This window comes from Salmo salar, chromosome ssa12 (assembly GCF_905237065.1).
Source record: "Salmo salar chromosome ssa12, Ssal_v3.1, whole genome shotgun sequence".
Classification (NCBI taxonomy): Eukaryota; Metazoa; Chordata; class Actinopteri; order Salmoniformes; family Salmonidae; genus Salmo; species Salmo salar.
Genome location: NC_059453.1, coordinates 51,897,701 through 51,925,605, shown reverse-complemented (window position 1 = coordinate 51,925,605; position 27,905 = coordinate 51,897,701). Strand labels below are relative to the sequence as shown.

The window sequence follows — 27,905 nt, the reverse complement described above, 5'->3', positions numbered from 1 at the left end:
CAAGTTTAATCCGGTGTGCTTGTCCAGGGTTATGATACAAATGTGTAGTGTTGGGGATACTGGAGGACCAGGGTTGGGAAACACTGCAGTAGAGTACAGTAGTGTTGTCACGATACCAGCATTTTTACTTCCATACCAGATTAGTATCACAATACTCAATACCAAAACGATACAATTGTAAGGGGAAAAAATGCATATTAGCCAAAGTCACAGAATGGCATTTGGTCCAGAGAGAGAAACTCATCTACTCCTCTGTTCAATCGGTGGGCATCTTTTGAGTTCAATATCAATATTTGTTTTTCTGAGACATTTTACAGAGACAGCCATGTATGCATTAATGAATCAATTACACAATCAATTTGACTTAGTTTTTACCAATATAACTACATAACAACATATTGGTAATAATTGTCTTTGAATGGTATATCTCTTGATGAACTGGTTAAATCAAGATGTAGCCTGGGCTTATTCACAGTACAGGTAGAATGCATATTCAATAGGAGTGCATTGAGTTATTGAGCTTGTTTTGGCTGATTTCATGGGGCTAGAGATGACAAGCAATCTGTTTCCCTTCAATTTGGGACTTATTTTATTGTACTGTTAAACATTTGCATAGAAGTAGTTAATTTTTTTATAAAAGTGAGCGTTGTCTCTTTAACCGGTAATGACGTCATTCGCAAGGCAAGAGGGGAGCAGCCCGCCGGAGCCCTATTCAGTTCGCTGAGGCAATAGATCATCTTTGGGAGAGACGTGAGTGAGAGGCCGGTCAGCTTTGATGTCAGAATATTTAGCGTTATGATTTGCAAACAAAGTACTGGGGTAGTGAATTGATGTTGGCTTCAAGCTGTAACCTAGCAAGGATAGTTAGCCTACAAAGCTGGAAGATACCGGTATCGCATGCATGGTAAAGTGTTCTAGCCTGTATGGACATTGTTTTACAAATAGTAATTAACAGTTTCACAATGCCTTGTCGCATTATTCAAGTGTGTTAACTTCTGTGCAGCGTGAGTGGGGAGCTAACATGATTCAGGCTAAGTGGAGCAGGCACAGTGCGCTCGCGCTATAAAGGGTACATCGGCTGCGCTGGTACAGACTTGAGCCGCGAGACACATTTGACAGAAGTCCCGAAAGTAACAAGAATTCTAGCACCAAATCATTTTTCATGTTCTAGTATCGAAAAGGTACCGAAGTTTTGTTATACCGCGCAACACTAGTACAGTAAAGAAAATTAGAGTACAGTACAATACTGTACAGTAGAGTTCAGGACAATACACAGTAGAACACACGAGTTGAGTACACTGTGTTCTGTATTGTGCTGTGCTGAACTCTACTGTACTAAACTCTACTTTACTGTACTCTACTCTTCTGAGCTCTACTGTGCTGTACTTTGATGTCCAAACTTGTGAGGGCTCCGGCGCAGTGGTCTAAGACACTGCATCTCAGTGCAATAGGTGTCACTGCAGTACCTGGTTCAGTACCTGGTACCTGAATCCAGGCTGCATCACATCCGGCCGTGATTGGGAGTCCCATAGGGCGGCGCACAATTGCCCCAGCATCGTCCGGGGTAGGCCGTCATTGTAAATCAGAATTTGTTCTTAACTGACTTGCCTAGTTAAATACAGGTTCAATAAAAAGAAACATAGACCTCTATGATTGGTTCAGATTTGGTCCAGTCTGGACCAACCTCTTGTTTGGGGGTGGGGCTCATTAAAATATGTGTGTAGAATAATACCCAAAAGGAGGATATTGCATATTTCTACCTTTTTGTGTACATATTCAGGATACATCACCATGAAGAGAATGACATTCATATCCATAGTTTGCGTTTCTGTGTAGTACAGCTCGGGGACCCATGATGTAATTCTGTTACCGGGTTTAAATCCACTTCACTTTAAGCGACACATTTCAGTTGAATGCATTGTTGTACAACTTACTAGGTATCCCCCCCTTTCCTTCCTTTGCTTAATGTAGTTCAATAACCAAAATAGATTTTTTTTCCCAACTCAGCATGTCATAGCTGACACCCCATTCTTTCTGCAGATATCGTTGAATCTTTAATTCGCAGCAGATATTTCAGTTTGGGGGAAAATGTGGACGCATAAAAAAAACTGAGGGAGATTATACAGAAATGTTGTTACCTAACTTTGTATCTGCACCGTTTTTACAGTAAATGTGTTTTTGTAAAGTAGTCCTTGTTCATGGAGTTCAACTTTGAAATCAATGGTTGTTGTTTGGCATACAAATCTGAGTCTGTGTCATTCTGTTACTGTGGAATTGCCCACATATTGGTTTCCTGACCTTGATTTAGCCTAGGTGAACTATCCCTTTTTTAATGGGGGACTCCATTTTGTTGTGCTTTGTTTGACAGTTGGCTTTAAGCGATGTGTATTGTGTTGCAGGTACTCCCAGTGAATATGTGTGTAGGTAATGCTCTCTGAGCCCTGCAGGACGTCATGTCTGAAGAGGCCATCTCAGGAAGCGACCTGGACCCCAGCGTTAACAGCGAAGAGGAGGAGGAGGAGGAGATTGAGGATGAAGATAACAACGATGGGGATGATGAAGATGATGCAGTTGGTGAGTGACATGGCTGCTGCCATTTGGGAGGACAGACACTGTCTGTAACGTCAGTCTTGACTGGGGTCGGACAGTAACGTCAGTCTTGACTGGGGTCGGACAGTAACGTCAGTCTTGACTGGGGTCGGACAGTAACGTCAGTCTTGACTGGGGCCGGACAGTAACGTCAGTCTTGACTGGGGCCGGACAGTAACGTCAGTCTTGACTGGGGCCGGACAGTAACGTCAGTCTTGACTGGGGCCGGACAGTAACGTCAGTCTTGACTGGGGCCGGACAGTAACGTCAGTCTTGACTGGGGCCGGACAGTAACGTCAGTCTTGACTGGGGCCGGACAGTAACGTCAGTCTTGACTGGGGCCGGACAGTAACGTCAGTCTTGACTGGGGCCGGACAGTAACGTCAGTCTTGACTGGGGCCGGACAGTAACGTCAGTCTTGACTGGGGCCGGACAGTAACGTCAGTCTTGACTGGGGCCGGACAGTAACGTCAGTCTTGACTGGGGCCGGACAGTAACGTCAGTCTTGACTGGGGCCGGACAGTAACGTCAGTCTTGACTGGGGCCGGACAGTAACGGTCATGAATGGACCATAGAGAAGATGATTGGTTGGCCCAGTAAACAATAGAAGAGTTAGGATTTAGGGATGGTTTCCCTGATAAATCATTAAGTCTGATCCTGGACTAAGAATCTTGTTTATTGGAGATTCTTCAGCTCATTGACCAGACACAGATTAAGCCCAGGCCTGGATTTTAGAATTAGTTGATTGATTGTCATTCTCTGCTCCTCTCTCCCACAGAGCGGCCAGAGAGTGGCCAGGGCAGTACAGAGACGGAGACCCAGGGAGGGAGGGACTCCCCCTCAGCTACCTCACCCTCGGAAGAGACTCCCTCTGAGCCTCCGTCTCAGCCATCCTCCCAGCCCCCCTCCAGGGCTTCCTCCCGGCCCAACTCTAGGCCTGAGTCTCGCTCCCAGCCCCCCTCTGGCCCCAGTTCCCAGCCTCCTTCTCGCCCTGAGAGCCCCAGCCAGGACAAGCCATCTACGGGCAAGAAGAAGAAACCGAGGGCCTCAAAGTCCCAGGCCCCTTCGTCCTGTCCTGAGACCCCCAGCAAGGACAAGACCTCAGTTGGCAAAAAGAAGAAACCGAGAACCTCTAAGTCTAAGGAGCCTAAGCTTGCTAAACCCTCGAAGACATTACACATGAGGAAGAACATCAGGTAGGTACACTCATCTTTTCGATAACAGGGGATTGAAACCACCCTATCTCCTCTAACGCATCCCCCTGTCCTCTACTTCTCTCCTCTAACCCATCCCCCTGTCCTCTACTTCTCTCCTCTAACCCATCCCCCTGTCCTCTACTTCTCTCCTCTAACCCATCCCCCTGTCCTCTACTTCTCTCCTCTAACCCGTCCCCCTGTCCTCTACTTCTCTCCTCTAACCCATCCCCCTGTCCTCTACTTCTCTCCTCTAACCCGTCCCCCTGTCCTCTACTTCTCTCCTCTAACCCGTCCCCCTGTCCTCTACTTCTCTCCTCTAACGCATCCCCCTGTCCTCTACTTCTCTCCTCTAACCCATCCCCCTGTCCTCTACTTCTCTCCTCTAACCCGTCCCCCTGTCCTCTACTTCTCTCCTCTAACCCGTCCCCCTGTCCTCTACTTCTCTCCTCTAACGCATCCCCCTGTCCTCTACTTCTCTCCTCTAACCCGTCCCCCTGTCCTCTACTTCTCTCCTCTAACCCATCCCCCTGTCCTCTACTTCTCTCCTCTAACGCATCCCCCTGTCCTCTACTTCTCTCCTCTAACCCGTCCCCCCTGTCCTCTACTTCTCTCCTCTAACGCATCCCCCTGTCCTCTACTTCTCTCCTCTAACCCATCCCCCTGTCCTCTACTTCTCTCCTCTAACGCATCCCCCTGTCCTCTACTTCTCTCCTCTAACCCGTCCCCCTGTCCTCTACTTCTCTCCTCTAACCCGTCCCCCCTGTCCTCTACTTCTCTCCTCTAACCCGTCCCCCTGTCCTCTACTTCTCTCCTCTAACCCGTCCCCCCTGTCCTCTACTTCTCTCCTCTAACCCATCCCCCTGTCCTCTACTTCTCTCCTCTAACGCATCCCCCTGTCCTCTACTTCTCTCCTCTAACCCGTCCCCCTGTCCTCTACTTCTCTCCTCTAACCCGTCCCCCTGTCCTCTACTTCTCTCCTCTAACGCGTCCCCCTGTCCTCTACTTCTCTCCTCTAACGCATCCCCCTGTCCTCTACTTCTCTCCTCTAACCCGTCCCCCTGTCCTCTACTTCTCTCCTCTAACCCGTCCCCCTGTCCTCTACTTCTCTCCTCTAACGCATCCCCCTGTCCTCTACTTCTCTCCTCTAACCCGTCCCCCTGTCCTCTACTTCTCTCCTCTAACCCGTCCCCCTGTCCTCTACTTCTCTCCTCTAACGCATCCCCCTGTCCTCTACTTCTCTCCTCTAACCCGTCCCCCTGTCCTCTACTTCTCTCCTCTAACCCGTCCCCCTGTCCTCTACTTCTCTCCTCTAACGCATCCCCCTGTCCTCTACTTCTCTCCTCTAACGCGTCCCCCTGTCCTCTACTTCTCTCCTCTAACCCGTCCCCCTGTCCTCTACTTCTCTCCTCTAACCCATCCCCCTGTCCTCTACTTCTCTCCTCTAACGCATCCCCCTGTCCTCTACTTCTCTCCTCTAACCCGTCCCCCTGTCCTCTACTTCTCTCCTCTAACCCGTCCCCCTGTCCTCCTCTCCTCTAACCCGTCCCCCTGTCCTCTAACCCGTCCCCCTGTCCTCCTCTCCTCTAACCCGTCCTCCTCTCCTCTAACCTGTCCCCCTGTCCTTCTCTCCTCTAACCCATCCCCCTGTCCTCTAACCTGTCCCCCTGTCCTTCTCTCCTCTAACCCATCCTCCTCTCCTCTAACCCATCCTCCTCTCCTCTAACCCATCCTCCTCTCCTCTAACCCATTCTTCTGTTCTCATGTCCTCTAACCCATCCCTTCTTCCTCTCCTCCCAACAGGAAGCTGCTGAAGGAGCACCAGATGGAGGCAGTGACCAAAGCAGCCCAGCAGGAGGAGTTGGAGAGGCTGAGGCGTCTGGAGCAGCAGAGGAAGGACTTCATGGCACCACCCGTCCAAGAGTTTCCTCCAGCAGGTGAGAGTCCTATTTCAGCCTGAAGCCCTCTGGACACCGACTGTCATAGAGGGGCTCCATTTTGAGGTTTGTCACACAAAGGATTCTGTAGGGCCCTATAAAATATATATATTTTTTCTCCCAAATTCCGTTTTTCTCTTTTGTTTTTCCAGGTTTCAGTTTTTTTCAGTTTTGCATGTTTTTAATATAGAAAAACAACCCAATTTGGATATTCCAAGTCCACAACAATGCTTAAACCACATCAGGAGACCATTTTTGAGGTCTCGGAAAATCTAAGAAATGAAGATTTTCGGGTGTCGTGACATTTTAATTAAAGTGTGCACCAGCAAAGAAGCCATTGTTTGGTTAGCGACGTTTCTGTAGCGCTCATGTGATGGCAGAGTTTGTAAATTAGAAGACTTCCAAACCTCTCTGCCAATAACAGCTTGTTTTCAGTTTTCCCCTCGCTCAGACCGCTCCCATACTGTCCTATCAAAATAATTTATTGAGAAACTGCTCTTTTGACCATTTTTAAATGAGAACATAGTGTACTTTGTAGTTAACATTTAATTGAGAAGGTTTTTGGGAAAGCCATTCCATCTCTACTAGAAGATGGCTATCATTATCACCTCTGACAGGTACTCTAACTGCATTCCTGTGCCGTTTCAGAAAGTTGCAGGAAAATATGAATCATTGATGCATTTTGTTAATGTCTTACGATTAACTCGGGCAAATGAATTACTTTTCTAATAAGCTGAATACATTTGGTTGATTTCCTACCAAGTTCAATAAACGTTTTAATATTGTTGAATAGCGTTTGAATGTCTGGATTCCGTCTGCGTTCTCCACAACGCAGATTTTATTGAGCCCTAATTCTGCCGCCCCACGGTCGAGGGAGATTTATTTTCCTAACCTCTTACTTATTTCCTGTCTTTGCATGTATGTCTCTCTCTCTGACTTTATTCACATGGAACCTTAAATCCCTTACGTTGTCAAAGTAAAAATAGCAGCAATGGTCGGTGCGCTATCTCTCCTCTCTCATCTCCCCCTCTCCTCCAGTGGAAGCGGTGTCAGGGAGGCCTGGGGAGGAGGAGTTTCAGGGCCAGGGGTCGTTAGAGGCTGCTTTCCTAGCCAGGCAGGACGTAATCTGCCTGGACAGCAGCGACAGCAGTGGAGAGGAAGAGGAGGACACCAAGCCACCAGCTATCCCCACTATCACACCCACAATCAGAGACGGTAAGACCAATAGAAGGACTGCTAAAACAGAGGGAACAACCATCGCACTCTGTCTAGTAGGGTTGTCACGTTACCAGTATCATAATACTACGATGCTCGTGATTTTCCATGGCAAAAACACAAAGCAGACTTAACTATTTGGTCCTTTTAAAAGAGGTAGTTTGGAATTCTGTCAATGAGGCCCTTCATCTACTTCCCCGTAGTCAGATTAATTTGTGGATACCATATATGTATCTTCGTCCAGTATGAAGGTTAGAGGTAGTTTTGCGAGCGTTAGCGCAATGACTGGAAGTCTACATAGTAGCTGTTCCCATAGACTTTGTCATTGCGCTAACACTAGTTAGCAATGGCGCTAACGCTAGCGACTTCTTTCAAACCAAAATGGTATCCACAAGTTTATCTGACCCTAGGGAACTCGATAAAGGTCCTCATTTCCAAAATCCCAAACTATCCCAGTGATATATGTATTGTGTGCTAATAGCTTGTGAAATGAACAAATTTGACTCTGGGTGACGACACAAGGATGTTTGTTTCCAATTAGGACTGTTTTCCTTGAGAAATGAAGTCCGCTTCTTATTTTATTGTTTCCTTGCCATGCTACTTCTGAGTATAGCCATACAGGTATTGTGACAACCTTACTATCTACACTACAGGCTTAGACCCAGACATTCTAGGTAAAACCTAGTTATAAGGATCCTTGGTTAGACAAACCGTAACATATACACAGTTCTTGGTTAGTACTAGAAATGCTGTATCTAGAAGGAGCACAGACCTCATAATTACTTAATAATCTATGTGAGTCATAACGTCGTTTTTAGCTGTCATGTTATGAACGCTTAATATCATGAACTGTAAATATACATTCCCCTGCTTTGGACCAAGCCTTCTCTACATTGGAAATAAGTGTGCTATAAAGCTTTCACTTTTTACATTTTTAACTGTTATTTTGTTTTTTTACCCTCCCAAAAATAAATAAATACATCTAATCAATCAAATTCCTCCCCAACCCAGACGTGATCGAGCTGAGCTCTGGGGACGACGACACACTGCCGATCAGCAGCGAATCGGCCAATGAGGATGAAGGTGCGGGTGGCACGGAGGAGAGCAGCGGGGCCCACATCAACGACTCACTCAACCAACCAGACGCCCAGGGGAGGGTCCTGGTCAACATCAACCACCCAGCGGAGGAGGAAGACCTGTACCTCGTCCCACAGCTGGCTCGTGCAGTCAAACCTCACCAGGTATTACAGGGGAGCTTTGCTGGGCCGTCACTACGGTCCAATTTCCCGTACACAGATTAAGCCTAGTCCTGGATTAAAAAAACCTACCTTCTCACTTGTTAATCTCCATTGAAAGTGTTTTTAAGTCGAGGACTAACGTCAAGCCATGTCTGGGAAACTGGTCCTAGTCTTCTAGCTGCTGCAGTGGACGCGTGACTTTGACCGGCGGGAGCAGAGCGTGAACCACTTTGTCAAGGTGGTCTCGGGCGTGAGCCAAATATCGAATTAGTGAAAAAAATAACTGGTGTAATTTTACACTTAGGCTTCATTGCCAGTTTTTGGGGGGAGCGTCTCCCGCTCTGCTTAAGTAACGCGGCCAGTGTAGCATGCCTGTTAGCCCTTACCTTGCACCGTGAGACGCGGAGGACAAGGTGTACTCTACCGTACACGTATGAAGATGGTTCAGACGTGACACCATTCACTTTTTCCATCGCCAATCTCCGCTTCACTCGGCTCTTGATTCACCTCTCCCTCTCACCCTTTGCTTTCCATCTCTCTCTCTCTCCTCCCTCCCTCCCAGGTCGGTGGGATCCGGTTCCTCTATGACAACCTGGTGGAGTCTCTGGAGCGCTACAAGGGCAGCAGCGGGTTTGGCTGTATCCTGGCCCACAGCATGGGCCTGGGTAAGACCCTGCAGGTCATCTCCTTCATAGACATCCTGCTGCGACACACCGAGGCCCACACTGTACTGGCCATCGTCCCTGTGAGTTCACCGATAGGGAGAGTGGTTGGGTGTGTGGTTTGAGTGTGTGTGTGTGTGTGTTTCTCTTTGTCTCTCTCCCTCTGCTCTCTGTGCATCTCCCCTGTCTGTTGGTATAGCTGTCTGTCTTGTGTGTGTGTGTATGCATACATCTATCTAGCTTTTTTCTCTCTCTCTCTCCCTCAGGTGAACACGCTCCAGAACTGGTTGGCAGAGTTTAACCTGTGGCTCCCATCACAAGAGGCCCTGCCCCCTGATAGTGACCCTGCCACAGTCGCAGGACGCACCTTCAGAGTCCACATCCTCAATGACGAGCACAAGTACGTACCATTATATAGTAGAGCTAGCTAACGTGTGTGTGTGTGTGTGTTATATCCATAACACAAAACGCACTAACTAGTATGTGTGCGTGTTTACCAATTTTGACTGGTGTATGTGTGTGCGCCTTACAGAACCACGGTGGCCCGGGCTAAGGTAGTGGAGGACTGGTCACGTGATGGGGGCGTGCTCCTGATGGGTTATGAGATGTACCGCTTGTTGTCCCTGAAGAAGAGCTTTGTGACGGGCAGGAAGAGGAAGTCCAAGAAGCCCCAGGGACCCGTCATCATCGACCTGGACGAAGAGGACAGGCAGCAGGAGCTCATGAAAGGTCAGGGGTTAGAGGTCGCTGCAGGGCCCGCTGTAGGTGATCTAGGGCCGTAGTAGTCTGAGTAGGAGTGCTGATCTAGGATCAGGTCCCACCTGTCCATCTAATATTATTCATAGTGATCTAGAAGGCAAATCTGATCCTAGATCAGAACTCCTACATGAGACCCCTGATCCATTGAAAATGAAAAATTGCATACCAGTATAACGATGAAACAATACAGTATAGTGAGTTGATGTTGGGGAATAATGCGTTATCAAAATCTGCATAAACTACCATTATTCAAATGCCAAGGCTGATGTATTGCCTGCACATCAATGACATCATAGTGAATGAAAATGATGGTATTAATCACTACTGATAGTAGATTAGAGAACAGTGTTATTTGATTTATTCATCAGGCATTCCCGTAAGCTGTGTTTTACTCTCTCCTTTCTCACACACCTACACACCACACACACACATACACTCTCTACTCCTCCATACATTTCCTCAACCTGTGTTTTGCGCTCTCTCTACTCCTCCTCTCCACCTACCCACCCAGGTATCGAGAAGGCGCTGGCCAGGCCCGGTCCAGACGTGGTGATCTGTGACGAGGGCCACCGCATCAAGAACTACCACGCCAGCACCTCGCAGGCCCTGAAGAACATTCGCTCCAGGCGACGCGTGGTCCTAACAGGCTACCCCCTCCAGAACAACCTGATAGAGTACTGGTGCATGGTGGACTTTGTCAGGCCTGACTTCCTGGGCACCAGGCAGGAGTTCAGTAACATGTTCGAGAGGCCCATTCTGAACGGGCAGTGTGTGGACAGCACGCCACAGGACGCCAGGTTGATGAGATACAGAAGCCACGTGCTGCATAGCCTGCTGGAGGGGTTCGTCCAGAGGTAAGAGCCACGAATAGGATTTCTCCTGACTTAATCAAGAATTCCAACTTTGCTCACATTATCCTCCATTCACATATTATTGAAACAAACCTATCCCCTGACTTTGCCAAAATCCTGATCTCAAGTTGTCCTGTAGCCGTATGTATCGAGCATCTCAAAGTAGCAGTGCTGGTCTAGGATCATCTGTTTTATGTAATCTTGTTCGTTGTGACGTAAAAGGCAAAGCTGATCCTAAGTCAGTACTCTGGCTCTGCTACATACATACATATACGACCCATTATCGCATTACTATAGAGCAGAGAACAGTCTTGCTGGTGTTTAGGGAGAAGATTTTGGGTGACCCAGGCATCATCCCCAATCCCAAATCAACCCCTAGCCCCTACTCTCTCCTATAGCTCTTTGAATTGTCTAGGTATACGTTCTAGTAATAAGCTGATCTTTGCGCGTTGTTTCCTCCGTGTCTGTCCCAGGCGAGGCCACGACGTTCTGAGGGACCAGCTGCCCTCCAAGGACGAGCACGTGATCATGGTGCGCTTGTCGCCCCTGCAGAGGGCCCTTTACGCTGAGTTTATGGACCGCTTCAGAGAGGCAGGCAACAGCGGCTGGCTGGGCCTCAACCCGCTCAAGGCCTTCTGCGTCTGCTGCAAGGTTAGTCTGAGATGGCTTCACTGGTGCTGTGGGGTTAGGCATGCAGACAGACGGGTACAGAGAGCCAGGCAACAGCAGCTACACAATTTCGGATGATTTGGAGATGAAACGCAGGGACCAACGCTAATACTGGGGATATTGTCTTGCATTGGATTTGTGCTACAAATTCTAAAAAGTTAGCATTTGGAGACAGTGGCCAGGTAAACAAAACTGAAGCATGGATTGCTGTCATAGCTTGTCCATAGACTGCTTACAGGATAAGGAAACCAATATGTAATTTGGGTGAACTGTCCCTTTAAGCAGTCAGGCTAATCAGCCTAATCTTGACACCTGGACCAGAATAACATTATTGGAGTCTGTTCATTAATCGTGTGTGTTTAGATCTGGAACCACCCTGACGTGCTCTATGAGACCCTTCAGAAAGAGAACCTGGCCAACGAGCAGGATTTGGACTTGGATGACATCACGGCGGCCGCCAACCCCCGCTGCCCCGCCCCTGGCGCTGGCCTGAAGACCAAAGCGGCCGACTCGGCCAACAGCCGGTCCAACGTCACCCTGCCCCCACTCAACCCCATCCAGGAGAGAGCCAATCAAGTCATCACCTACGAATGGGTACGCCTTGACACCTCTCTCTGTCTCTGTCCTCCCCACCCACCTGCTGGTTGGTTGGAATTTGGCAGGTACTTCTCCTGAGTTAGCCTGGTCAAACCACACCGAACGTTGCTGTGCTCAGTCTAGTTAAACCAGGCTATCTTAGTGTTGGGAAAAATGTAAAATAACACCATTATTGCAAAATGATTGCATGAATTTCCACTGTGGGGATTCTAACGTAGGGCTGTTATGTTGACTGTATTTACGACACACCAGCGGTCACGAGTCATGATGGCAGTCAAATTCCATGTGACCGTTTAGTCACGGTAATTAGGCTTCTCCAAGCTCTGATGCTGCTGATGGTCATTAGTAGCCTACCAAACTTGCTAACTGCCTGGTACTCAGCACTCTATTGTCCCTCTAATCACTCTGACATCAATGCAAATGTTCTCAAATATCTAATCAAACACTTCATGAGAGCTCATGTTGCGCAACATTTCTATAGGCTATGTAATTGTGGGAGAAAACTGAGGGATGGCCTCTTAAAAAGAGGAGGATCCCATCAGCTTTCTATACTTTAGGCCTACTAATATTTATTTCTCAACCTTTTTAATATTAAGCACATTTCTTCTCTTTAAAACAGGAGTATAGCCTACCAGTATGGCATGAAAATGAACCATGGGAGAAGTGTCCTCCATTTGCTATTTAAGTACATAGATTCCTTTTTCCCCCGCTGCCCCTGTTTCGAGACCGGTGCATGATAATGAGACATTCTAAATCCAAACAAATTTCACACATATATTATTTAGTATATGTAAAGACAAGATTAAATCAAGAATAGTGTGATGAGTGACAATATTAGCCTATCACTTGAGAATTATATATTATCAATTTTGAATGATGCCCAGCTTAAGGCAAACACTGCATGCTTTTGTTTTTGCGACCTTTTTCAAATCATAGTCGCACACCTCATGTAGCCTAACCCATAGGCCTATGTGTTTTGATCAGGTTTGTATCACAACTAAAGTGGCCAAATAACTTCTTAACGGGTATAGAGCCTAACATGCTGACCGGACACGTCGCGTGCACGAGCGTCGCAAAATAAATTTAGAAATCCATGTTATTCAATTATTGCACCCCTACTGCTCGCACGCACCAACAAGCGTCTGCGATGCCAAGGGCTAAAATAGAACTCCTATTTCTGACGCAGATCGCGCTGAAAGTCCTGCCTCTCCCATCTCCTCATTGGTTTATAGAAGCAGGTACCCACGTGCCATCTCTTCATTGGTTATACCCACGTGGGTGATTGAAAGACGAACTGTTTTGCCGGTCGTCATGGTAATACTATGAAAGTTTAGATGCCGATCACCATATAAGTTCAAAGATGAAAAAGCCTGGAAGGAGGAGAGATGACTAGAAACGATTCGGTTGACCGTTTTATGTGTGGATTAATTGTCAGAGTAGAGGACCTTGTGCATTTCAGGTAAAATAACAACTCAATGTTTATATCCCAGGACAAATTAGCTAGCAACAGCAAGCTAGCTAAATAGGACATATTAGCTAGCAAGTGCAAGCTAACTAGCTAAATTGCCATACATGTTTAATGCTTTTCGGTCTGTCCCCAAATTAATGTCATTGGTTCAGAGTTTGTTTTGATATTTTAACCTGCGTGTTGTGATTGCGTTTGGTGTAGGGGGACGAAATAAATTTATGCACGATGGTGCACGCGCGCAGCTGGTTTGGGTTCCATGTCACTGTCATACAGTGGTTCCTCCTTTTAAAAGTTGCGAGCTTACGCCGCGGGACTTAGAGGTAATTTGTGGTTCAGTACGGTACCCTGCGTCACCACTTCATTGCTCCAGACCAGTTCAATGGTGAGTTAGAGCACTGATTATGCTTTTGGGTCCTACTGTGTCTCTAACTGACAATGAATGGGCGACATAAACCTAAATAGAAACTGATAATTGTGCACGACTTCAATATTTCTTAATAAAACTTGTTACATTAAGATTTTTATTTTATTTTGTTAGGATTATTTTGCTCTTACTGTCGCACCGTCACTCCCGATTTGTTGAAGTTGTACAGCGCCTGAGTGGTGCAACGGTCTAAGACACTGCATAGCTGTGTTGCTACAGATGCTGGTTCAATACCCGTGGCCCCATCCTGCCACACTTTAAGGGGCATTGCACTAATAATGGTGCTGACTAGTGAAACATTCCCGCTGTTCTGTTCTTAGTGCCAGTCTACAGGTTCAAACTAAAACAATGTAACTAACATCTTTATGCGTTCATTAATACAATTATAAAAATACTCTTTCAAAATGTCAATGTTTTTTTTAGTTATGGATCCATAATGAATTACTATGGGAATAAATATCCCTGAATTACAGAAATATCCTCCAATCCTCTATATGTAATTATTGGCCGAGAGTCACGTCATGTTTTTCGATATACTGTAGGCCTACCATAGGCGACATGAGTCTCACTAGTGTTGAGTAATGTACTGTTAAAAGTGGTGTAGGTCTTATTTATTATAGAGCATATTGAAGTTCGAAGCAATAGGATTTATTTAACTAGGCAAGTCAGTTAAGAATTTGTTCTTATTTACAAGGACAGCCTACTCCATCCTCCCCGTCGGGGAATTGAACCCCGGTCTCCCGAGTGCCTGCAATCTTTAGTACAGCCATTTATTGAAGGCTACCAAATGCTTCTCAAAGATCCCCTCTGGTGGTCTAACTAGCATTAATGGTAACAGTGGTTCACACTTAAATAACGTGCCATAGAATTCTGCGGCACCATGCAAGCTGCGCCGCAGTACGCTGCAACTTTTGAAGGAGGAACCACTGTACATATGCAGCGATTTGAGTTTCAAGCAGTGGTGGAAAAGGTACCCTATTGTCATTACTTGAGTAAAAAGAAAGATGGCTTAATAGAAAATGACTCAAGTGAAAGTCACCCAGTAAAATATCACTTGAGTAAAAGTCTAAAAGTATTTGGTTTTAAATATTAAGTATCAAAAGTAAACGTATAAATCATTTCAAATTCCTTATATTAAGCAAACCAGACAGCACCATTTTCTTGTTTTTTTATATTTACTGATAGCCAGAGGCACACTCCAACACTCAGACATCATTTACAAATGAAGCATTTGTGTTAAGTGAGTCCACCAGATCAGAGGCAGTAGGGATGACCAGGGATGTTCTCTTGATAAGTGCGTGAATTGGACCATTTTCCTGACCTGCTAAGCATTCAAAATGTAACGAGTACTTTTGGGTGTCAGGGAATGTATGGAGTAAAAAGTACATTTCTTTTCTTTGGTAATCTAGTGAATTAAAAGTAAAAGTTGTCAAATAGAAATAGTAAAGTACAGATAGCCCAAAAACGACTTAAGTAGTACTTTAAAGTATTTTTACTTAAGTACTTTACACCATTGGTTTCAAGTTTGGGGATGATAATTTTCACCATAAAAATGCACCTTTAATAAAAGTATTACATACGTAATCGTATTTGTGTGCACTTTTGAGAATGGTGTTTTCCTGCTAATGGAACATTTGCGCTTGTGTGCGCATTGATGTGCTTATAATGTGAAGAAATAGCCTAATAGTTTATCAACATTTTAAGCTAAACGTTTTCATCTGTTGCGTCAGGCTCATTGCTTAAAACGGTTATTTTTTTATGATAGATCCCAATTAATACAATCACTATCGCATCCCACAACTGTCCCAGACTGTTTGGGATATTTATTTCTCACACAGAATAGGTCAACTTCTGTACTATGGGGGATAATAGATTTTTGCTGTTTTTGCTGTTCGTTAGGCCTACTCATCTTTTTGGTAAATGTGGACAGTTCTTCCAATATCTTCAATATGCACCTCGGAATTGGATAAGGACGAGCGCAGTTGCGTCTCCGACGTGTCTGTCTTCACTTGTAGCCTGTGAGAAAGACCCGATCACGTGACTGAGAGCCATGTGCGTGAGAGAGGTGCTTCTGCACGCAGTGGGGAAAAGTAAATTATAATTATTATATTCAGACCAAGGGCACAATGGCCACTGGCTGCAAAAGGCATGGATTTTGTAGGTGGCATTACGGCCACACAAAGATGATGCAGCCGGGAAATTTGAGGCATTATCAAGTACTTGTCAAATTGTGAATGAGGGACTGATGAAGTGTGTACAGCCTGCGCAAAAAAACAAAGCAGAGCTCATACCTTTCAAGCTACTTTTTTCAAATCATCATTAGTTGCATCATGCAGTCTTAGAATGTCTAAAAAATCTAAACATATAGCCCAATGTTTGTATCGCAACTAAAGTTACATTAATAACTCTAAATTAAGCATATTGGAGTACCTGTGTCTTTGTTAACCTCTCAACACAGAATAGCCATATGTGCGCACTTCCTCAAATTGTTTGGAGAAAAGATCCTTCATTTTATTCAGCTATGTTCAATTGTATTCTTCATACTATAATATAAAATAATGCCATGAAATTCTAAGCAAATCTTGTCTGCTAAATGAACTGGTGTACCCCACAGCCATATGGCATAGCCAGATCAGGGCCTAACATAAGGACAACTCAGTTTGCTATTCAGTTCTTTTGAAATAGACTACATTGTCTTCATATGATGTTTTTTTAGAACTGTCTAAAATAAATCATTGATTTATTGTGATGGTGATGTCTATATTATATGGATTTATTATACATTTTAAAATGTAGATGTTCCAAAGGTCTGCATCACTGGCTTGTAGGCTATGCGTGGAAGCCAGGAAATGCTAAATGTTTTTATGTTAATTAACAGTCAATTACCGTGAGACCGGTAGTTATTTACTAGACAATCACCGGCTGGCAATGTCATGAACGACCACAGCCCTATTCTAACGTTATATTGTAAAGCGTTAGACCTCCCTTGGTGTGAAAGAAATGGACAGCTTCACTCACCCACTTCCTGTCCTGTTCAATTTCTGTTCAGGCCAAGGACATCATGAGCAACTACCAGACTGGAGTTCTGGAGAACTCCGCCAAGATGCTGCTGCTCTTCCATCTGATCGACGAGAGCGTGATCAGAGGAGACAAGATCCTGGTCTTCAGGTTGGACTTATTCCTACGGCTCTTTTGGAGTGTGTTTATGTACATCATCGGTTTGAATGAAGTGTTTTCTCTATGAGCATAGTCTTATAGTCTAACGTCGTTGACCTTTTTCTTGCAGGGGACGGAAATGTGTGTTTTTGCTTTTTAATCTGGAAGTATCCATATGGTTGTAGTTAACTGACTTGAATGTGTTTTTAACGTGTTTGTGTCCATCAGCCAGAGCTTGTCCACCCTGACAGTCATTGAAGACTTCCTGACCAGACGGCCAATGCCAGCAGTTCGTGTCTCCCCGGACAACCATGGCCAGAACCAGACCTGGGTCCGCAACATCAACTACTACAGTGAGTCGTCGTTCACACGACCCTGTTCCCCATGGCAACCACTACTCCCGGGACGGTGTCAGTGTCGTCGTTCCCATGGCAACCCTTTGACTCTCTTTCTGTGTCGGCTCAGCTGTGAACCCAGATCCAATTTAGATGCCCACTAACGTACTCTGTTGTTCCAGACTATTAGACCGGAGTTGTTTTCACGGTAATTTGTCCTGTGACATGTACTTGGCTTCAAACTGATAACTTTACTCATCTACACTCTCACTTCGATATTTTCTCAACCATCAGGGCCCATATTCATAATCTCAGAGTGCTGATCTAGGATCAGGTCACCTCTGTCCATTCGTTATAATCTCAGCCGGGGAAAAAATGAATGAATCTGAGCGGCCCAGGTGTTTTATTTTTCTTTGAAGTCATACGGCCCCCTACTACCACCGCACTACACTAGATCCACTAGTGAAGTATTTTTGCATCCCAAATTGCACCCTATTCTCTACAAAGTGCACTACTTTTTACCAGAGCCCTACATAAGGAAATGGGGTGCCATTTGGAACTCAAGACGATTTAACTAGTATCGTCCCATGATGCTGATGTGGTGAATGTGTCTTGTCTGTCATCCCCCAGGGTTGGATGGGAGTACGTCTGCTTCAGAGCGAGAGAGACTCATCAACCAGTTCAACGACCCAGAGAACACCTCCACGTGGGTCTTCCTCCTGTCAACGAGGTACTAGACTGTACACACACACACACACACACACACACACACACACACACACACACACACACACACACACACTGATACACATAGAAGTGAAATTGCTGTGATCTGATGGCTTCTGCCCTTTCTAATAATTATATTTCTATGCTTATATATTGTTCAATCAAATACACAACAAATGCTGTGTTAACACAGGCTGCCCAATTCTGATTATTTTTCCACTAATTGGTCTTTTGACCAATCAGATCAGCTCGTTTGCCTATAATTGGGCAAACGATCAGAATTGGGCTGCCTGTGTAAATGCAGACAAATACACTCAATTAGACACACTCGCCCACACCAGATATTTATTCACACACAATTCCTTTTGCATACACTTGATCAGCCGTTCACTTAGGCATATACACACACACACACACACACACACACAGGGTAACACACACACTTGTGCATGTTGTCAATAAGCCTGTGTTGTGTGACTTGCAGGGCGGGCTGCTTGGGGGTGAACCTGATCGGAGCCAACCGGGTGGTGGTGTTTGATGCGTCGTGGAACCCGTGTCACGACGCCCAGGCGGTGTGTCGAGTATACCGCTACGGCCAGAAGAAGCCCTGCCACATCTACCGCCTGGTCTGTGACTTCACCCTGGAGAAGAAGATTTACGACCGACAGGTCTCCAAACAGGGCATGTCTGGTAAGAGGGGGGGTACAGTGATGCACGATATGACTGTGTGTGTGGAAATTGCTGGATTAATTTGAGTTTCTTAAATCGGAATGAATGGCAGCGTGTAGAATTTGAAGTTGAATTATGAATGACGGCGTAGTACAACCCAGGAGAATCTAATTAAGCAATTGGGCCCGAGGAGGTGTGGTATATGGCGAATATACCATGGCTAAGGGCTGTTCTTTTGCATGATGCAACGCGGAGTGCCTGGACGCAGCCCTTAGTCGTGGTATATTGGCCATATATCACAAACCCACCGAAGAGCCTTAATGCTATTATGAACTGATTACCAACGTAATTAGAGCAGTAAAACTAAACGTTTTGTCATACCCGTGATATACGGTCTGATATACCATGGCTTTCAGCCAATCAGAATTCAGGGCTCAAACCACCCAGTTTATAGTTGGTCAGTAACACACTGATTGGTTGTGTCTGTGGTCAGTAACACACTGTTATTGGTTGTGTCCAGACCGCGTGGTGGATGACCTGAACCCGGTTCTGACGTTCACCCGCAAGGAGGTGGAGTCTCTGCTGCACTTTGCAGAGGAGGAGCCTGACCCGACTAAAGCTCCTCCCCAGCCCCACAAAGAGATGGAGACGGTCATCAGCCAAGCCTGTCAGCTCTACCCCCACCTCATCACTAAGGTACACACACTCACTCTCTCTCACAGACACACACTGTCATTCATCGCTGTACATCATTACTATGGCACACGCGCAATTGATTAACCCTGTTGATCTGTACCCCACCAGGAACCCTTCCACCATGAGTCTCTGCTGGTGGACCGGAAGGAATCCAAGCTCACTAAAGCAGAGAAGAGAGCCGCTAAGAAGAGCTACGAGGACGAGAAGCGTGCCTCCGTGCCCTACTCTCGCCCCTCCTACGCCCACTACTACCCAACCAGTGACCAGACCCTCATCAACATCCCAGCCTTTAACCAGCGCAACTGGTGAGTGACAATCTCTCTCCATTCTCTTACCTGCGCTATCACAGCACTAACAGACAGGTAGGTAACTGCCAAAATAAAGGAAACACCAACATTGTGTCTTAGTAGGGCATTGGGCCACCACGAGCCAGAACAGCTTCAATGCTCCTTGGCATAGATTTTACTAGTGTCTGGAACTGTATTGGAGGGATGTGACACCATATTTCCACAAGAAATTCCATAATTTGGTGAAAAATGCTGTCTCAGTCGCCGCTCCAGAATCTTCCATACAGTTGAAGTCGGAAGTTTACATACACCTTAGCCAAATACATTTAATCACAGTTTTTCACAATGCCTGACATTTAATCCCAGTAAAAATTCCCTGTCTTATGTCAGTTAGGATCACCGCTTTATTTTAAGAATGTGAAATGTCAGAATAATAGTAGAGAAGAATGATTTATTTCAGCTTTTATTTCTTTCATCACATTCCCAGTGGGTCAGTTTACATACACTCAATTAGTATTTGTTAGCATTGCCTTAAATAATTGTAATTTAGGTCAAACGTTTCGTGTAGCCTTCTATAGCTTCCCACAATAAGTTGGGTGAATTTTGGCCCATTCCTCCTGACAGAGTTGGTGTAACTGAGTCAGGTTTGTAGGCTTCCTGGCTCGTACTCGCTTTTTCAGTTCTGCCCACAAATTGTCTGTAGGATTAAGGTCAGGGCTTTGTGATGGCCACTCCAATACCTTGACTTTGTTGTCCTTAAGCCATTTTGCCACAACTTTGGAAGTATGCTTGGGGTCATTGTCCATTTGGAAGACCCATTTGCAACCAAGCTTTAACTTCCCGACTGATGTCTTGATGTTGCGTCAATATATCCACATAATTTTCCTGCCTCATGATGCCATCTATTTTGTGAAGTGCACCAGTCCCTCCTGCAGCAAAGCAGCAAACCACAACATGATGCTGCCACTCCCTGTGCTTCACTGTTGGGATGGTGTTCTTCGGCTTGCAAGCCTCCCCCCTTTTCCTCGAAACATAACGATGGTCATTATGACCTAACAGTTCTATTTTTGTTTCATCAGACCAGAGGACATTTCTCCAAAAAGTACGATCTTTGTCCCCATGTGCAGTTGCAAACCGTAGTCTGGCTTTTTTATGACGGTTTTGGAGCAGTGGCTTCTTCCTTGCTGAGCGGCCTTTCAGGTTATGTCGATATAGGACTCGTTTTACTGTGGATATAGATACTTTTGTACCTGTTTCCTCCAGCATCTACACAAGGTCCTTTGCTGTTGTTCTGGGATTGATTTGCACTTTTCGCACAAAAGTACGTTTACATTAGTGTATGTCAACTTCTGACCCACTGGAATTGTGATACAGTGAATTATAAGTGAAATAATCTGTCTGTAAACAATTGTTGGGAAAAATGACTTGTGTCATGCACAAAGTAGATGTCCTAACCGACTTGCCAAAACTATATAGTTTGTTAACAAGAAATTTGTGGAGTGGTTGAGAAACGTGTTTTAATGACTCCCAACCTAAGTGTATGTAAACTTCCGACTTAAACTGTAAGTGTTCAATTGGGTTGAGATCTGGTGACTGAGACACACACACACACCCTTTAAACCCCCTATGCTCATTTGAGACCTCTCTTTCAACATCACTGAGATCTCTCTTTCAACATCACTGAGATCTCTTCTAGCCATAGTAGGCCAAAAAAATTGGGCAACTGGGTATTTTTATACACGACTCTAAGCATGATGGGATGTTAATTGCTTAATTAACTCAGGACCCACAACTGTGTGGAAGCACCTGCAAATTCTTCAATAGGGTTGTGCAAAGCCTAATTGGCAGGCCTAAACTACTACCTATCCAAACAAATGATCCCTTTAAATCATTGTCACAACTGGCATTTGGCAACAAAAATCACCAAATTCCTCTTGGATCACTTGAATTAGGATCTGTATTTGTCTATTTCGTAATATTAATATGTTTATATATCAGATATTATGCATTTTACAATTTCCACTGTTTTCAAAGTCCCAAAAGGTTGTAAAGAAACCAATTTCTAATAATTTAACATTGCTCACCTAATGAAAAAGCCTGAGTCAAACATAATTCGTAGATTTAAAATGTAATTATTAAAATGTATTTTCTCATTACCCTAATGCATCTTGTTTTCTGTCATCTTCTGAATCTTCTTTTTTGTCAAAATAACTAGGTTTTCTGTAGGGTGTTCACCCATAAAATTATTTCATTCATTGTTTATGAATCGTATATGGTTTAAAAGTTAGACGGTTTACTCAGAGGATTACGCATGATTTAAAGTAAATAGTATGTCATTGGCCATGGTCAAAGAGTGGTGGCTGCTCAATAAAACACTGTCACTGCTCCATGGGCAGACCGGTGGTAACTTCAAATGTCAAGTGATAAGCTAGCTAGTGGCTGCAGGTTCGTGTGTGTGATAACATGGGCTTCTCTAAATGAAATCCACAGAATACCAAACAAAATTGAGCCTGACTTTTTCCACATTTTGTTCTATTACAGCCTTATTCTAAAATAGATTGAATAGTTTTTCCCCCTCATTAATCTATACACAATATCCATAATGACAAAGCAAAAAACAGGTTTTTAGAAATGTTTGCAAATTTAATATCACATTTACATAAGTATTCAGACCCTTCACCCAGTACTTTGTTGAAGCACCTTTGGCAGCGATTGCAGCTTTGACTCTTCTTGGGTATGACGCTACAAGCTTGGCACACCTGTATTTGGGGAGTTTCTTCCATTCTTCTCTGCAGATCCTCTCAAGCTATGTTCGGTTGGATGGGGAGCGTCGCTGCACAGACATTTTCAGGTCTCTCCAGAGATATTCGATTGGGTTCAAGTCCGAGCTCTGGCTGGGCCACTCAAGGACATTCAGAGGCTTGTCCCGAAGACACTCCTGTGTTGTCTGGCTGTGTGCTTAGGGTCGTTGTCCTATTGGAAGGTGAACCTTCGCCCCAGTCTAAGGTCTTGATCGGAGCAGGTTTTCATCAAGGATCTCTCTGTACTTTGCTCTGTTCATCTTTGCCTCGATACTGACTAGTCTCCCAGTCCCTGCCGCTGAAAAACATCCCCACAGCATGATGCTGCCACCACCATGCTTCGCCGTAGGGATGGTGCCAGGTTTCTTCCAGATGTGAAGCTTGGCATTCAGGCCAAAGAGTTCAATCTTGGTTTCATCAGACCAGATCTCATGGTCTGAGAGTCTTTAGGGGCTTTTTGGCAAACTCCAAGCAGGCTGTCATGTGCATTTTACTGAGGAGTGGCTTCCGTCTGGCACTACCATAAAGGCCTAATTGGTGGAGTGCTGCAGAGATGGTTGTCCTTCTGGAATGTTCTCTCTTCTCCACAGAGGAACTCTGGAGCTCTGTCAGTGACCATGGGGTTTTTGGTCACCTCCCTGACCAAGGCCGTTCTCCCTCGATTGCTCAGTTTGGTTGGGCAGCCTGCTCTAGGAAGAGTCATGGTGGTTCCAAACTTCTTCCATTGAAGGATGGAGGCCACTGTGTTTTTGGGGACCTTTCAATGCTGCAGATATGCTTTGGTACCTTTCCCCAGATCTGTGCCTCGACACAATCCTGTCTTGGAGCTCTACGGCAGTTCCTTAGACCTTGTGGCTTTGTTTTTGATTTGACATGCACTGTCAACTGTGGGACCTTTACATAGACAGGTGTGTGCCGGTCAATTGAATTTATCACAAGTGGACTCCAATCAAGTTGTAGAAACATCTCAAAGATGATCAATGGAAACAGGATGCACCTGAGCTCAATTTCGAGTGTCATTGTAATGAGGACCTGAGCTAAATCTGTAAATAATAGGAGACAACCGTTATGAGTCAGCAAACAATTGACCACATCACTAAAGCCCATTCATGCGTCCATGTTGGTAAGGTAATGGTTTGAGAATAAGAACCTCATTTTGAAGGCATACAAGCAAAGAAATGAACTTAAAGGTGCTTCACATAGAAGTTCTGCATTGTGTAATTTCAGAAAATGTCCATAATATATCTGGCGCTAATAGTGGAATGATGGTGTTTGACGGTATTACTTACCCGCCAGTGTTGTGATTGGGTGTGATATTCACCTATTGATTTCTCCCGCTAGAGCGGCGTCAGTTGTCAAAATGTGAAAGCTGTTCTGTAGCACCTTTTAGCTTGCGCACATCTAAGGACTACTCATCTAGATGATGCATCATTGGTAAATAGAATTGTTTAAAAACTGATTGACTTTTTACAGGAACTTGAAAAGGTGTTACGGTAGTGTCCACAGACACTGTTTTTATTTAATACATTTTTGTAGTCCAATGTAAACTTCAGCTAGTTTACCGTTGTTATGAATTATGGAAATACTACAGCGACATTGTGTTTTATTATAATAAGTTTGTTTTTTCTAAAGTAAATTTTTATAAAATGACCTGAGAATTTAATCCGGACGCATTTCGGTAATGAGAATTAGGGGTGAACGTTTACAAAATTCTAAAGAAAATGTATAAAAAATAAGACACTTTGACAAACTATGCATCTTACTCTTCAGAACGATAGTATATTTTTGCAGATTCATCATGGTTTTGTAACTGTATTTTCTACAGACATGGTTAAAACTGGTTTCATGAGATTCACCCTTCTAGCCTCCAAATTCAACCATGCCATCTGAACCACATCAGACTGTGTATGATCCTCATCCTTGTGTGTTTTGAATCCACTAGGCGTCCCATAGCTCGGGGTGATGAGAAGCCCGTGGCCAGCGTCCGGCCCGTCCAGTCCACCCCCATTCCCATGATGCCCCGCATGGCGGGCATGGGTGTGGCGGGTTCCAGCTCCGGGGTCGGCTTCCCCGTCAACTACCTGCAGAAGGCTGGCGTCTACGTCCAGAGGATCGTCACTACCACAGGTACAATACATTTCCCTGCGGGGACATTAGAGTTTGAATTTAATAGAATTGTTGTTGATAAACACTGATACGCTTGCCATGGTCCTGTTCATTAGGGCACACTGTAGCAAAATGGAAATGAGCATTTCTTATTGGATTACATTTAGTTTGTCCTTTTCAGAGCAATTTCTTACACGTTGTGCCTACTGAACATGACCCAAGGGTAGGTTTAAGAGTTGAAGGAATAACTGAAATGCTGTGAGGCTGCATTAGGATAGACCCTATAACACCGGTCTATGTCCCAAATAGCACCCTATTCCCTATATAGTTCACTACTTTTGACCAGCATAGGGAATAGGGTGCCAGTTGTCATGCAGCTATGTTAAGTTGACCATTCCAACTTTAAGCAATTTTAGGTTAGAATAATTTCAGTAAAAAAAAGTTTTGGACCTCTCAGATATAGTGATCCCAGGAGCCAACAGCACCACTGATGTCCAGGCCCGTATCGGTGCAGGAGAGAGTATCCACATGATCAAAGGGTCAAAAGGTAACAAGAACACAGCCTACAGAGCCTTCAGATATTATTGATACCCCTTGACTTATTCCACATTTTGTTACAGCCTAAATTCAAAATTGATTAGATTATTTTCTCACCCATCTACACACAATGACAAAGTGAAAACATGCTTTTAGAAATGTTAGCACATTTTATTGAAAATGAAATATCAAATTTACATAAATATTTACACCCCTGAGTTAATACTTTGTAGGTGCATCTTCAGCGGCAACTACGAGGTCCTTCTTGCTCGGTTGCTCAGGTTGGTCGGACGGCCAGCTCTAGGCAGAGTCTGGGTTTTTCCATATTTTTTCCATTTGCCAATGGAGACCACTGTGCTCTTGGAAACTTTCAACACTCTAGAAATTGTTTTATACTCTTCCCCAGATATATGCCTCATCACAATTCTATCTCAGAGATCTACTGACAGTTCCTTGGACTTCGTGGTATAGTTTCTGCTCTGACATTAACTGTCAACTGTGGGAAACTGTGTTTCTTTCTAATTCATGTCCAAACAATTGAATTGGACACAGGTGGACTCCTATCAAGTTCTATTGACATCTCAAGGATGATCAAAGGAAATTGGATGCACCTGTGCTCAATTTTGTATATCATAGCAAAGGGGTGTGAATACTTAAGTAAATTAGGTATTTCTGTATTTCATTTTCAATACATTTGCTAAAATTTATAAAAACATGTTTTGACTTTGTCATTATGGGGTATTGTGTCGATGGGTGAGATTTTTTTTTAAAATAATACATTTTGAATTCAGGCTGTAACACAAGAAAATGTGGAATATGTCAAGGGGGTATGAATACTTTCTGAAGGCACTGTATACAGTGCATTCGGAAAGTATTCAGACCCCTTCTCTTTTTCCACATTTTGTTACATTACAGCCTTAATCTAAAATGTATTAAATACATTTTTTCCCTCATCCATCTCCACATAATACCCCCATAATGACGAAGGGAAAACAGGTTTTTAGAAATGTATGCAAATGTATAAAAAAACATAACTTATTTACATAAGTATTCAGACCCTTTGCTATGAGACTTGAAATTGAGGTCAGGTGCATCCTGTTTCCATTGATCATCTTTGATATGTTTCTATAACTTGGAGTCCACTTGTGGTAAGTTCAATTGATTGGACATGATTTGGAAAGGCACATACCTGTCTATATAAGGTCCCGGGGGTTGACGGTGCATGTCAGAGCAAAACCAAGCCATGAGATCGAAGGAATTGTCTGTAGTGCTCCGAGACAGGATTGTGTCAAGGCACAGATCTGGGGAAGGGAACCAAAACATATCTGCAGCATTGAAAGGTCCCCAAGAACACAGTGGCCTCCATCATATTTAAATGAAAGAATTTTGGAACCACCTAGACTCATCCTAAAGCTGGCCCCCGGCCAAACTGAGCAATCGGGGGAGAAGGGCCTTGGTCAGGGAGGTGACTAAGAACCTGATGGTCACTGACAGAGCTCCAGAGTTCCTCTGTGGAGATGGGAGAACCTTCCAGAAGGACAACCATCTCTGCAACACTCCACCAATTAGGCCTTTATGGTAGTGGCCAGATGGAAGCCACTCCTCAGTAAAAGGCACATGACAGCCTGCTTGGAGTTTGCCAAAAGGCCCCTAAAGACTCTCAGACCATGAGAAACAAGACTCTCTGGTCTGATGAAATCAAGATTGAACTCTTTGGCCTGAATGCCAAGCGTCACGTCTGGAAGAAACCTGGCACCATCCCTACGGTGAAGCATGGTGGTGGCAGCATCATGCTGTGGGGATGTTTTTCAGCGGCAGGGACTGGGAGACTAGTCAGGATCGAGGGAAAGATGAACTGAGCAAAGTACAGAGAGATCCTTGATGAAAACCTGCTCCAGAGCGCTCAGGATCTCAGACTGGGGCAAAGGTTCACCTTCCAACAGGACAATGACCCTAAGCACACAGCCAAGACAGCGCAGGAGTGGCTTCGGGACAAGTCGCTGAATGTCCTTGAGTGGGCCGGCCAGACCCCGGACTTGAACCCGATCGAACATCTCTGGAGAGACCTGAAAATAGCTGTGCAGTGATGCTCCCCATCCAACCTGACAGGGCTTGAGAGGATTTGCAGAGAAAAATGGGAGAAACTCCGGAATTACAGGTGTGCCAAGCTTGTAGCGTCATACCCAAGAAGGCTCGAGGCTGTAATCGCTGCCAAAGGTGCTTCAACAAAGTACTGCGTAAAGGGTCTGAAATACTTCTGTAAATGTGATCAGTTTATTTTTTTATACATTTGCAAAAAAAAAGCTTTTGCTTTGTCATTATGGGGTATTGTGTGTATATTGATGAGGGGGGAAAAAATAATAATTTTAAAGTATGGCTGTGACGTAACAAAATGTTGATAGAGTAATGTGGTTTGAATACTTTCCGAATGCACTGTATACTGTAGAAGCTATGGTCCCATATCTACCTGCATGTCGTCAAATTATTTCTCTACATACTTTAATCCAAATACTGTACACACCTTAGAGAGTGGTTTACAACAGCCACATGGGCACCTGAATTCTCCAAGTTATCTCATTTAGATAAAGGGCTCGGTACATTAACCTAAGCATCAAAACTGACTTGTGCTTCCTTTTAACCAAATTTTTGCCTGAATACCTTTTATACTTTTATTAGCTGTTGTCGTGAGAGGAGAGCTTACAAGTACGCATTTAATTGCACTGCGTTAACTTTGCTGTATCCTGTGCATATGACAAAGTTTGATTTGATTTACTATCATCCATTAACTCCAGTCTTCCTCACAGGTACCTACATCAAGACCAATGATGGCAGGATTTTTGCCATCCGCTCAGGGAAGCTCAGCAGAGCAGTGCAGGGAGGAACTGCTACCAACAGAGGTGCACTATAAGTTAAATTACATTACATTTGATAAGGAATCCATTTGACAGGATATGATAGATCCAAGTGACTTGGTGTACAGACTACAGAGA

The 27,905-nt window shown here is 44.6% G+C and overlaps 1 protein-coding gene across 3 annotated transcripts in view; it reads left to right on the top strand.

The window, feature by feature from the left end:
- The window catches only part of rad54l2 (RAD54 like 2), a 38,798-nt gene that overhangs the window by 6,945 nt on the left and 3,948 nt on the right, over nucleotides 1–27,905 (top strand). Inside the window, exons 1-21 of one of the 3 annotated variants that reach the window (XM_014132006.2) lie at nucleotides 732–750; nucleotides 2,400–2,574; nucleotides 3,368–3,785; nucleotides 5,586–5,719; nucleotides 6,758–6,934; nucleotides 7,946–8,175; nucleotides 8,735–8,917; nucleotides 9,101–9,234; nucleotides 9,367–9,563; nucleotides 10,105–10,447; nucleotides 10,918–11,095; nucleotides 11,477–11,707; nucleotides 16,652–16,770; nucleotides 16,987–17,111; nucleotides 17,724–17,823; nucleotides 18,304–18,509; nucleotides 19,009–19,184; nucleotides 19,293–19,489; nucleotides 24,215–24,399; nucleotides 24,836–24,925; nucleotides 27,720–27,812. In XM_014132006.2, coding sequence (XP_013987481.1) covers nucleotides 2,454–2,574; nucleotides 3,368–3,785; nucleotides 5,586–5,719; nucleotides 6,758–6,934; nucleotides 7,946–8,175; nucleotides 8,735–8,917; nucleotides 9,101–9,234; nucleotides 9,367–9,563; nucleotides 10,105–10,447; nucleotides 10,918–11,095; nucleotides 11,477–11,707; nucleotides 16,652–16,770; nucleotides 16,987–17,111; nucleotides 17,724–17,823; nucleotides 18,304–18,509; nucleotides 19,009–19,184; nucleotides 19,293–19,489; nucleotides 24,215–24,399; nucleotides 24,836–24,925; nucleotides 27,720–27,812 — 3,637 coding nt within the window. In that variant the 5' untranslated portion in view covers nucleotides 732–750; nucleotides 2,400–2,453. The other 2 variants (XM_014132007.2, XM_014132005.2) reach the window with 2 other exon arrangements.